Source organism: Mustela lutreola, chromosome 2 (genome assembly GCF_030435805.1).
Source record: "Mustela lutreola isolate mMusLut2 chromosome 2, mMusLut2.pri, whole genome shotgun sequence".
In the NCBI taxonomy this organism is placed as follows: Eukaryota; Metazoa; Chordata; class Mammalia; order Carnivora; family Mustelidae; genus Mustela; species Mustela lutreola.
The window spans coordinates 213,525,808-213,538,397 of NC_081291.1; the positions used below are offsets into that span (position 1 = coordinate 213,525,808).

Consider the following 12,590-nt stretch of genomic DNA (forward strand, 5'->3'; position numbering starts at 1 on the left):
GGCGCCTGGAGTCTTTCCGACCTGGAGAGGGAGCGGATGGAAAGGTCGGACTGAGCCACCAAAGCCCCTGGAACTTGGGATCCAGTGGGCTGGAATCCAGGCCCTGCCCTGACTTTTAGTCTTCAATATCTTCATCTGTAAAATGGGAACCACGCGCCTCCAACTTGACACCGAAGGGCTGTTGCACAATTTGGATGAGATAACCAGGAGATGAGATCTTTAAAGTCAGTTCCCAATTGCCCCTTAGTCCTCTTCCAACTTTGTTTCATGGGGAACTTGGGGGGCCCAGGTTGACTTCAGTGGTCCTTTCCGGGCAGGTGGCGGTCTTGCTAGCTCAATGGGGGTGGGTGATTCAGTGGCAGAGCTGACCAGGGAGAAGGGGCGATTAGTGCTGGGGTTTCTTTGGGGACTTGTTTGTCACTTTCCCCTTGGCTTTCCCAGCACAGCACCCCTTCTCCCAAGCCCCTGGGCATTCCTTCCAGACTGCCCAGGCTGAGCCTCTGCTGACAGGTTGGGGCCCTGCATTCTCGGCACCTCACACTCAAACACCTTGAGTATCGACAGACGGTACAGAAGCTGCAAAGGGAGGATGTCATTCGACTCTCCCCGTTCCTTGGAATCTTGCCACAGACATACTCTTAAAGGTAGCAGTAGCTTCTAGAAAACTTCATTTTAGGAATGAGACTCTAAATCCGAAAACAGCCACCCCCAAGACGGTGTCTGGGTCTCTGATGCTGCCTCCCTGGACCTGCTCCTCCGCTGCCTCCCTGGACCTGCTCCTCCACTCCCAGGACCTTGGACAAATGCCCACACCTCTCCTGAGAGTGTCAGTTCCCCAGTCTGCAAAATGGGTGTATGTAAAGGAAGTAAATGACCTTCCTAGGGCCAGGCATAGATTAAATGAGATGAAGATCTACTAAGTGTCAGGCAGGGCTTAATTCCCCTTAAGGAGACTTTTAGATGGAAGTCACTACCCTTGTCATTCTAAAGGCTCCCATATTCCAGCAGTCCAGATTAGATACCCTGGTTGACTGTGAACATGGAATATCACATGTATTTTGCCAGTCATGTTTCACACTAGCCCATGTGCACATCTGCATGCATGTACATTCAGGAGTATTTACCAAGCACCCTCCACCGGTCAGGCCCTGTGCTCAGCGCTGGGTCCCAGACCGGGATGGCCCTGGACCGCTCTGGGAGCTGAACCTTACAAGGAAGACAGACGCTGCTGGTTTGCTGAGTCCTCCCCCAGAAGTCTTATTGCTCTCGTTTGCGCGCCAAACGCTGCCATTCCGCATCCCTTCTGGTTTCCGGACCTGGAAGAATGGCTGAAGTGCTTTTTTCTTTCCTTTCCGGTGCCTGCAGCCTCGCCTCCCACCGCCAGCCCTGGCTCGCCCTGAGCAAGGACGCGGCTCTCCTTGGCAGTCTGGCCTAGCCACTGCCTGAATGTGTGCAGGAACTCGGGGAAGAGAAAGGCGAGAACGCTAAAGAATGGCCCGGGAGGAACCCGGGAAGCAGTGGGAGGTCTGAGCCCTCGGAGCCCCGCGCTAGCCCGCCCCGGCCGATTTGGCACAAGCTCCTCCCGAGGCCGCCAGGCGACTGAGCAAAGGCCGGCCCCGACGCGCACCCGGTCTTTTGTGGGAGGGAAATACAAAGGAGAGGGAAAAACACGTCTTCCGTTTTGACGGAGGAGGCCGACAGCTTCTGGACGCCTGGGACAGCCAGGAACTCGCGGAGCCGGGCCGATTAGCCTCGGCAAGTGAGCATTCAATTTCGCGGGAAGGGGCTGCGGCGTTGCCCGGACCCACCCGGGATGTGCACACCAGGCGCCCGGCTCAAAACCTGAGCAAATGCCAGGACGCCTCCAGGACGCACGAGGGCATGCGCCGCGGGCCGGGATCTTGTCTCCGACTATTCCTGGAGGGGGTAGGAGGACTCGGAGACCCAAAGAGATGAGTCCTGCGACCCAGTAGCCCAGGGGGGCACAGGCTGCCCCTACCTCCCGAACAACTTCCTGGCAACCACAGAATGTTGGGGGGTGCTGCCGAGAGAAGGGGTCTACAGCCTAGAGCTGCCAGCCAGAGCTCCGGGCATGGGGAGTAAGGACCGCGAGGTGCCGCTGCACAGCCCAGAACAGCCACCCCTGCTCTAGCTCCGGCACAGGGCTAGGGCCTGCAGCGTCCATATGCGCTTTCACGGCGCGTAAGCCTGCTCTCCTGCCTCTGGATTCTGCCCTCCCAGGCTCTAAACACACATGGTGCCAGAATGGGCCCCTCAACCTTCCTCCCGGCTTCCAGCTCCAGCTACTGGAGCAAGAGCGTGAAGAACCCCAGATCGCTCACTCTCGCGGACCGCAGGACTCAGGACAGTCGCCGGTCGCAAGCAACAAAAGAAGGAACCAGGGGTCCAGGACACGAGCCACCCTGTGGATTAACCTCAGCATCGGCAACCCAGGCACACGCACGGTGCGCCTGCCGCCCTGTGTTAGATACACAGGCGTGCGCAGAAGTCCACACCTCGGCTGGTGGCCCAGAGCTCACATTCCCATGAATACCCTCACTGACGGTGGTCGGAGAGGCCTGAGGGAACCATCCTTTAATACCCGAGCTATCCCTGCTCCCCACCCCATCCCGTTCCCGCAGTTCGACCATAGACAGATTGTCCTAATTCCGCGGTTTTGCGGCTTCTTGCATAACCGTTGCACGACGTATCTCCAGGCTTCAGTTCTTCATGTTTTAAGTACATATTTAACGGATGGCTGCAGAGCCAACTGGGAAACACGCAGGCTGAAAAATAATGCTCCAGAAAGCACAAGATGGGGGTGAAGGCGAGCGCGCACTAGGTTTTCTATCTTCGTTTTACCCAGACACCGGGAGCAACACCATAAGCTTATTTTTGCATTTGTTTATTTTGTGCTTTCCGAATTTGAAGGCCAATTACTTTGTTTTTAAAGCTAAATATGCAAAGTGGAAGTTCCCGAACAACCACTAAACAGAGGAGGGAGGGTTGGGGTGTGTCTGTGTATGTGCCCGTGCGGTATAAAGGGCTAGGGTCCGGGATCTGCAGAACCCAACTTCTGTACCAGAAAGGTACGGATGTAAGGGATCCAGCTCAGGGAAGAGGTTAGAGACACCCATGGCATAGTAAGGAATGCCAGCATTTTCTGCGCTGCAAAAGATTAGCAGTTTTTTCTGTAGGCTTGATTTGTAAGCAGACAGTCTCTTGATTTTCTCATCCGTAAAATGGGTGGATGTGTCAGTATCACTGAACTACCTAACTTGGCCACTTCTCTAAGACCAGGTTTACTCCCTGATGGGCAGGAGTTTCTGGGTGCAGTGACCAAGCTGTGATTGGTAAAAAGGTGTCTGAAAATTGCCATGAGTAGCTGTTCTCACTGCCTGGACCAAGGCCTGGAGAAGTCTTTACCCAGGCCTTAGACCTTCCACTCTGCCCCGCCCCCCCCCAAGCAAACTTGCGCTTCCGTCCTACCCCATGGCTTGGTGGTGACCACAAGAATGATGGTGAAAATACCGTCATCGGTTCCAGAGCTAATAAATAGGGGGGAGGGGGGAATGGCTCTAAACTTTGAGCTCTAGACTTTGCCGTTCTGTTAGGGCGGTCATAGTGGGGGAAATATCTTGTCCCTGTGTCTACACCATTCTCGACTCTGTGAAGAGTTGGGATTTCTTTGAAAACACCGTCCCGGAGTAGGTCTCCTACTTCCTTCCCCTCCCTGTGCCTCGCAAGGTCCTGCCCCCAGCTGGGGGCGCTACCAGCCGCCCGCGAAGGAGCGGCAGCGGCCAGCTCCCGGAGGCGCGCTTAGCTTGAGAAGAAAGTAGGGGCTTTGTGCTTGGTTGTCCTTTACATCTGGGGTTCCAACTGCCCACGTATTGATGAAACCCTTGAGATAGGGACAGGCCGCGAGAACCCAGAGAGAGATGAGACGCAAAAGGAGACTCCAGCTCCAGCTCCCGGATCGCCAGGGTTCCTCGGACGCATCTCCCAAAAGATGCGATCGCGCTGGGTATCGGGTTAGTTCGTCTGCAGAACGGGCCGGCCCACCCCATCCCCCAGCCTGGCTCTGTGGTCACAGGATTATTATAGAAATCTGACAACGCTCCGTTTCTGTCCCTCTATCTTAACTGCATTCTATTCCGCCCTCGGTACTTCCCGGGCAAGCCCGCCCTTCTCCTCCCCCTCGCCTCTCACACCCCTTCCGCGGGTTGGTCCTCCGGTCCCTCCCCAAGAATCTCCCGGCCGCCGACGCCCATTGGCTGTGCTCGGGGAGGAGGCGTGTGCGGGCCCGGCGAGTTTCATTGAGCGGAATTAGCCCGGATGACATCAGCTTCCCAGCCCCCCGGGCGGGCCCAGCTCATTGGCGCGGCTGCCCCTCCAGGACCCGCACATTGTTCCCCGCCCCCGCCTCGGCCACCGCCGCCACGGTCGCCGCCGCCACCGGGCTATAAAAACCGGCCGAGCCCCGAAAGGTGCGGATGCTTATTATAGACCAACGCGACCTCAGCGCCCGGAGTCCGGTTCTCCGCTGCGGCTTTGGGGAACGAACTCCTCTCATTGCATCCACAGTAAGTGTCCCCGCCCCCCAGCAGCCCCAGCCAATATCCTAGGGACAGACGCCCCTCAACTCGCCTACGACCCAGGAAGCTCCGTTGGAGAGGACCCGTTGGATCCGTTGGATCCCGCCCCTGCCCGCCAGTTCTCTCGAGTGGCTTCGCTGCTCTGACTCTCCCCACGCTCATCGCAACATCCCCTTCGCCCAAATGCGAGAAGTCGGGGCGACCACAGTTCCTTCTGGCCACGTCCCGGTCAGCTGGCAAGCTCCCCGCGGCCCCCCGGACGCCCCCCATGTTATCAAGGCTCGCAGGCGCTGTGTGCCGGCGTATGTTTGTTGCGCGGTGTCGATGGAGATAAAGTCCATGCGTTTGAGAAACCAAATAAATACTTCTCTATTTAGATCTCCACCATCCCAAAGAAAAAAAATCTTCTCTTGCCATTTCAGCCCTGGGGATTCAGCCTCCCTGTTCCCAATAGAAGGCATAAAGCCTCCAGAAAGCCCCCCTCACGGAGGGGGTGCTCCCTGGAATAAAACAACCTGTGGATGAGAGCAGGGGATGGGGTGGGAGGGAGGGGGGATTGCTTCGCGCGCACCTGTGTGCCGCTGGAAGCAAGGCCAGACACAGCGATGTGGACGCGGAGCGATCGGTCACCCGCGCCCGGACCGCGCTCTGCGGTGCAGGCGGGAGCAGCTTCTCGCTCTTTCTGAGTGCCTCACGCTCGGTTTCCATCTCTCCCTCTCTCTCCTTTTTCTTCTCTCCTTCGCAGGAGGCGTGCGTAAAGCTCCGAGGGCCGAGGGAGGGAGGGCGGACCCTGCGAAAGCTGCGACTACCTTTCGGGGCCATGGACTCGGACGCCAGCCTGGTGTCCAGTCGCCCGTCGTCGCCAGAGCCCGATGACCTTTTTCTGCCGGCCCGGAGCAAAGGCAGCGGAGGCAGCGGCTTCACGGGCGGCACAGTGTCCTCGTCTACGCCGAGCGACTGCCCGCCGGAGCTGAGCGCAGAGCTGCGCGGCGCTATGGGCGCGGCGGGCGCGCACCCCGGGGACAAGCTGGGCGGCGGCGGCTTCAAGTCATCCTCGTCCAGCACTTCGTCGTCCACTTCCTCAGCGGCCGCGTCGTCCACCAAGAAGGACAAGAAGCAGATGACAGAGCCCGAGCTGCAGCAGCTACGCCTCAAGATCAACAGCCGCGAGCGCAAGCGCATGCACGACCTCAACATCGCCATGGACGGGCTGCGCGAGGTCATGCCTTACGCGCACGGCCCGTCGGTGCGCAAGCTCTCCAAGATCGCCACGCTGCTGCTGGCGCGCAACTACATCCTCATGCTCACCAACTCGCTGGAGGAGATGAAGCGACTGGTGAGCGAGATCTACGGCGGCCACCACGCCGGCTTCCACCCGTCGGCCTGCGGTGGCCTGGCGCACTCGGCGCCCCTGCCCGCCGCCACGGCGCATCCCGCGGCCGCCGCGCACGCTGCACACCACCCCGCGGTTCACCACCCCATCCTGCCTCCCGCCGCGGCCGCCGCCGCCGCCGCCGCCGCCGCGGCCGCCGTGTCCAGTGCCTCCCTGCCTGGCTCCGGCCTGTCGTCGGTCGGCTCCATCCGGCCCCCGCACGGCCTGCTCAAGTCCCCGGCGGCGGCGGCGGCGGCCCCGCTGGGGGGCGGGGGCGGCGGCAGCGGGGGCAGCGGCGGCTTCCAGCACTGGGGCGGCATGCCCTGTCCCTGCAGCATGTGCCAGGTGCCGCCGCCGCATCACCACGTGTCGGCCATGGGCGCCGGCAGCCTGCCGCGCCTCACCTCCGACGCCAAGTGAGCGGGCCGGCGCCGGCGCGATCTGGCGAGCGGAGGGACCCGGAGGCTGCGGGCAAGCAAGGACTGGCGGGCGCCGGGGGCCCGGGAGCTCAGCTCGGAGGAGCGCGGGACCTTGGTCTGGGGCTGGGGGTGGGGGTAGGGGCAATGGGGTGGACACCCGAGCTGGGGAACCGGAGCAGCGTGGTGGGGAGGGGGGCGCACCGAACAGCGGGGAGTGAGAGGGGCGTCCTTTCTGGGACCTGGCTCAGCCCCCCTCTCTGGCTTTAAGCAGCGCTGCTCCGACAGACAGCGTTTTATAAGAAGGCACTGCGAGGTGCACCCGTCCCTCGACACCCCTACCCACCCACCCATTCCCAAGGAAGTGTGGATTCTTAAAACGGCGGTTTCCTCGCGAACAGGGCCTCAACCCGGCCCATGCAGCACTTCGTTACACGGGGGATCGCGGGGAGGGAGGACGGCCTGGGCGACAGCGGGTGGGGACTGGGGGGAAGCTGAGCTCCACCAGCGGCGGTCGGGCCTCGGCCTCCAGGGTCGTCGCTGGCCCAGGGCCAAGGGCTACGAGTGAGCTGGAAGCTGGCGTTCGGTACCAGAAGCACTTACGGTCGCGTCCAATCTGGGTAGAGCCACACCGGTCCGAGAACTATTGCCGGTCCTCCCTGTCACTCCTATTGGTTTGGGGGTATGTGGTTTTCTAATAAATCTGTCTCTGTTCCCTTTTCAACAGTGCGAGCAAGCTTTATAGGAAGTCAGAATAGAACCACTTGTGGATTGGAATAATCTAAAACTGTCGACTCTGGGAGCGGGTTTTGTTTGTTTGTTTTTTGTTTTTTTAGTTATTTTAAAATAGACTCCCTCCTTCCAGTTCTTTCCGTCACTAAGCACAAAGTGATTTGGTTTATTACCCGAGGGGCGGCAGTCATTCTGATACCTGAGGGTTTGACAGAACTCAAAGGCATGTGCTGTGAATACAGTCTGGGTTATTTGGGACTTATGTTGGCTTGTGTAATTTTTTTTCTTTCTTGGGTGTGTAAATATAGGATCAATAATGAGGTAAGTGCGAGCTGCTAAACTGTTTGCTCACGTGACTGCCAGCCCCTCCGGAGTCAAAGCCGGGTTCCCCCTCTATTGTTTTTTTCTTTGTTTGTTTCTGGGTTTTGTATTGTTTTGTTTTGTTTTGTTTTTTGCCACCTTTAACACAAAAGACAAACTTTCCCACGTGCCTCCTGCGTCCTTGCAGACCGGCTGGGCGCGCCCAGCGTCGCAGTCTGGCCCTCACAGCGCCTGCAGCGTAACATCCTTCCTCTGACCGCTGTCCCTTGCAGAGAGTGTATCATCTGTTTTATTTTTGTAAAAAGAAAAAGAAAAAGTGCTAAATAATATTTATTACTTGTTTGGTTGCAAAAACGAAATAAATGATCAAGTGTTGCGATTTTAAATAAAATGTAAAGTAAGTCGGGTGTTTTCTAACCGTTGAGGGGGTGGCGGGGAGCGGCCCGGCGAAGGGAGTGCAGGACTCTTTCCCGCGGAGCCGGGGCTGGGGAGCGTCCGTCGGTTTCAAGCCCCGAGAAAGTCGGTTTCAAGCCGGGAGAAAGACGGGGGACGTGTTTGTTCTCCCTCAACCTCCCACCTCAACAAACACACTTACGTTCTCTTTAAAACGGGTTCTGGGCATCTCTTCGGGGTGTTTCTCACAACTCTCTTGTTACTTCGATTTTCTGACGCCTAATCCGGAACTCTTTTTCCCTTCGGTTGAGGACGGAGTTAGTTGAAAGTGAACATTTCTCTCCCCGCGCGCACGGAATTTGGGGCCAAGGGGGCGAGGGCCACGCTTTCCGCTGAGGGCCACGCAGCTCAGGCCTTCACTTCTACCGGGATTTTTTTTCTCCCCTTTGGGCTCAAAGGCAGCCACCCACTCCCATCCAGTTCGGGTGACATCCTTAGGCTTCAGCTGCGGACCAGCCACTTGGGGCCCGCGGCCCGCCTCGCTGGTGCGCTTCGGGCAGAGCGCAGCGGGACTGTCGGGCGCGGGATCTGCAAACACGACCCTCCCTGGGCGCCCGCGCTGGCCTTGAACTTTAAAGTGTTAGGTGCTGGGAACTGCCATCCGGGAGGGGCACTCCCCTAAACGACGCTCCCATCCGTGCCCGACCCTTCCCTGGTCCACCTCTCTTCTGGAGGTCACTGGGCTCCTCACAACCCAAAACTGCAATGGGCATTTAGGACTTGGATAAAATAATCATCATCATCAATAAAGAGATTCCGGGTAAAAAGTAGAAAAGCTTCAGCTTTTCTGGTCAAGGAGGACAAACCATGTTGCGGTCTCTCGGCCCTGTACGGCTTAAAGGAGAACAAGCTCCCCTGAAAACTGTGACTGGTCCCAGGCGCAGGCGCCAGTTCCCCAGCCCTGATGGCTCTCTGATGGCTGAGGGTGGCTCCGTCCCCTAACTCAGGGACAGGTGCTTCTGGGTGCCCAGCAGGCGTGTCCAGCTGGGGGCCACAACAGCAGGCGACTGGAGGTCGGGTGCAGTGGGCCTCCTTTCTGCTCTGCTTTTTACCAAAGGCCGAAAGCCGGAGGAGGCAGACCTTCTGGGGAAGAGGCAGGAAGGGCACAGGGACCTGGGGCTCCCCACACGACTCCAAGAAGAGGGGAGGGCAGAATCTACTAGCTTTTATTTCGAAATCTTATTTGAAACGAAATCTGTTAAGAATTCAAAACTTGGTCGGGTTCCAGTGGCAGGCACCTACAGAAGACTGGCAGAGGCTGGAACTTGGGGTGGGAGCTTAGAACCCAGGGAACGGGGTTGGGGCTCGGTTGCAGTAGCAGCTTCCTTCACCCACTGTTAGTCTAGGTGGTGTGCACGCAGGCTCTGGGTGCGCATGGTGTATGCAGAGAGGAGGCATAAAAGGAAAGGAAATAAATCAAGTCTGCCCCTCCCACCCCCTCACACCCAAGCTCTCCGCCAGAGTCTAGCTGCGGCCAGGCTAGAGCTGGGCCTCTTAAGGAGGAGGAGCTGGATCCAGCCAGGATCCCAGCCCTTCCTAGAGTCCCGCATCTAAACTGTGCACACACCCCGGGATCTCGGACACCATGCATGATGAGAAAGGAGCATCCATGGCTCTCTCGATGTCTCACACAGACACAGGGGAGCTTATGTACCAGGCAGGTGGCTCCTCTGGGGAGGGTGGCCCTGGACTGGCGGGGCCCCATGTGGGGGACTCAGGACTGCCACTGGGCTTCGCAGTAGAGCGGGAGAAGATGTTACACAGACTCTCAGACTTCCCAGGGTCCTTGATTGGGGGCGGCTCCCCAATAAGACAGAGGGAAAAGGAAAAAGAGGTAGAGAACCAGTCCAGGCCTGGCTTGTTCTGCAGGTGGGGGAGAACTAGTCCAGAGGTTTTCTCCCGCACTGAGCCACAGCTCAGCTTCCCCACCAGCTATGTGGCCCCTGGGTGTCCTGGGTCTCAGCCACAGAGCCGGGGACTTCTGCCACAAGACCCCAAGGTCTCCAAGATTCTCCCCAATCCCCGTCCGTTCCCTCCAAGAGCTCCGCTTGAAGCTAAGCGGGAAAACCTCCTCCAAGGCCTCTGTGCTCCAGGGCCTTGTCTTCCGTCCTCCCTCCCTTACTGGGCAGAGTCACAGAGAAATGATGACTGGACACGGGAAGAGCTCCTTGGGTGCTGCCCATGCTTCTGGCACCCACAGAGTTGAAACTCCACGTTTCTGGGACAGTGAGCCCAAGGACCAAGCAAAACCTCGGACCTAATGTTCATCTCAGTCTGAGATGCAAGGCGTCACTCCCGATCGGGATGGCTATAGGAAGACCTAAGGAACTGGGACGCCCATGGCAGTCTAGGAGGGGGACAGCTCTGCGTGTAGGACCTGACTTCATTCCCAGACTGGAACCAATGAAGAGCTCTGAGGCCAGTGCATTTAGATTTTAAAGCCCCCTAGACACTCTAGGTGCTGGAGAATTGTCTGTCTGCTTCCCTTTAAGGCAGAATGGACCTAACAATTGGCCTAAAGTCCCTCTATCAAGTAAACACCTTCATGCCCCCTAGAAGTTCATCTAAGGCAAAAGATCCTCTGTATAAGCCCCATGTCTTATTTTAAGTCCCTTTTTCAGCACAGACTTTGGGCCAAGTGCCTCACAGTACCAGGAGGGATTATAGGGGAGAGGGATCTTTGACAGGGGCCCTACACCAAGGGTCTTAAGACCCTTGGCTGGTGAGAGACCCCCTCAGTCATTGTCTCTTCGAACCCATAAGGGAGGCCAGAATCAGGCTGGGTGGTTCTTAGGATAAGTGGTTGCTGCACTGAATCCCACCCCGGCTGGGGAGAAGAACCTTCCTAACAGCAAGAGACAGCATCCCTCTCCTTAGTTTGGAGGCGGGAGGCAACCCATAGGCTAAAGCCCTGGGGCTCCCTGCCAGAGTGTGAGGGGCCACTCCAGGCAGGACGGAGATGAGGACCTAAGGGGACAGGGATGTGAGGATCCAGAGCTCTGTGGATTCCTGGAGCTCACGTCCCTCTTCCCCATCTCTCTCTTCAGGGGCAGCGTCACTGCTATAGGGCTGTGAGGTTGGCCCAGGTTAGGGGAGGACAAGGGCTCTGCACTGAGGAGCCTATGCAGCCGATCTGGGAGCAAGGAGGCAGCAGGGAGGCATCCCTGGGGAGTTGAGGATACTAATAATAGGCAGAGGAGGCTGGAAGAGGAGGTGCCAACAGGTATTCTAGGCTCCTCGGTTTAGAGCCTGGTGGGGGAGAGCTTTAGTGTGTTGATTCATTCACTTCTGACCATAGCCCTTTGAGCATGGCGCTGTTATTATTACATTTTACAGGCGAGGACACTGAGGCACAGAGAGGGTGAGTGAATGGCCCAGGGGCATAGCTGGTAAGTGCAGGTGGCAAAGTTGCAATTCGAGAGTCGCTACAAAGCCCACCTCTAGGATGTCCCACCCGTACCCTGGGCCTCCTCTCAGCATCTCCCCCGCTCCCCCCTTTCCGCATCGAGGTCCCAGACTGTCTCAGCGCCGCCGCCTGGACAATCCTCCAAGCTCCTCCCCGCCCCTTTCCCCGCCCCAGACCCCTTAGGTGACGCTCCTCGTGCTCCCTCTTTATGCCTGGACCCATCTGTCCCCGATGCCCCCATCTGGGCCTCGGATGATGCCGAAAGGCTTTGTAATTAGCGACCTTGGGTGGGCACGCGGCGCGGCGCCTGGGCTGGCGGAAGGAGGGCCACAGCAGGTGAGCTGAGGCGGCCCCTATATTGGGGCGGTCGGCGGCGCCCACAGTGACTGTGCTTCGTGCCCAGACAGCTGCCGCGGCCCTGGCCCCGTTGTGCGGTCCACACCCGGTGCGGTTGTTCGGAAAGGAGTCTCAAACTGAAATGCCGGCAGGGGCCAGGCCGACAGCTGCGCGGTCCAGCGCCAGGACGACCCCGGGAAGCGGCAGGCGCCTCGGGGAGCTGGGGTGCGCGCCCTCCTCCCGGGAGGGACTTCGGGCCCCACTTCCCCCGCACGCCGCGGGCCCCAGAGACAAGCAAGTGGGCCGAATTGGCCCGCGGGCTCCCCGTTTGTAACCCCTGGACGGCCCAGTGGGCGCTGGCTTTGCCAGGAGGCGTCTTTACTGGGGGGTGCTCTGGCGGCCACATCGCGGCCGGGCGACCTCGCGAGGAACCGTGCGCCCGCGGACCCTCTGCCCTTGTCTCCCCGATCTCGCGTAAGCAAAATGGGTAGGCGCGGCCGGGCGGCTCGGTCCCCGCGGGGCGCTCACACCTACCACCCCCACCGCCGCGGCCCCGCAGGCCTGCCCCGCCCTCCGGCTGCCCAGCCGGGCCCACACGGGTCTGGTTCCAAGTAACTGCTTTGGGCCGCCTGCGGCTTTCGTTTGGGAGCTTTTCCTCGACGCGGCCGCACCGCCTCTGAGTCCACTGGTTGTGGAAAGAGTTGGGGTCCCCGAGAGAGACATATGCAGATCCCGCCCGAGGCTCCTCAGTTCGCGTGGGGGGCAAGTAGCGTCTCGAGGGAAGCTCGCGGGCCCATCGACACCTGCGGGGTGCAAGTGCACGTACCCGTGTTGGTGCTCAGAGTCCGCGCCCGCAGGGTCATGCACGCGCGTTCGTTCTCACCCGGCCTCGAAGAGCTGCCAGCCTGGAGCTCTGTAGTCCTGGTCTCAGGGGCTGGAAGCCCTGGGCCCCTGCTGAG

At 59.1% G+C, this 12,590-nt stretch overlaps 1 protein-coding gene across 1 annotated transcript; it reads left to right on the plus strand.

The window, feature by feature from the left end:
* Positions 1 to 4,365: 4,365 nt before the first annotated feature.
* OLIG2 (oligodendrocyte transcription factor 2) lies at positions 4,366 to 7,830 on the plus strand. Its single transcript, XM_059164619.1, has 2 exons — positions 4,366 to 4,583; positions 5,341 to 7,830. The coding sequence occupies exons 1-2, from the start codon at positions 4,494 to 4,496 to the stop codon at positions 6,385 to 6,387; spliced, it is 1,137 nt and encodes a 378-aa protein (XP_059020602.1). The 5' UTR covers positions 4,366 to 4,493; the 3' UTR covers positions 6,388 to 7,830.
* Positions 7,831 to 12,590: the final 4,760 nt, after the last annotated feature.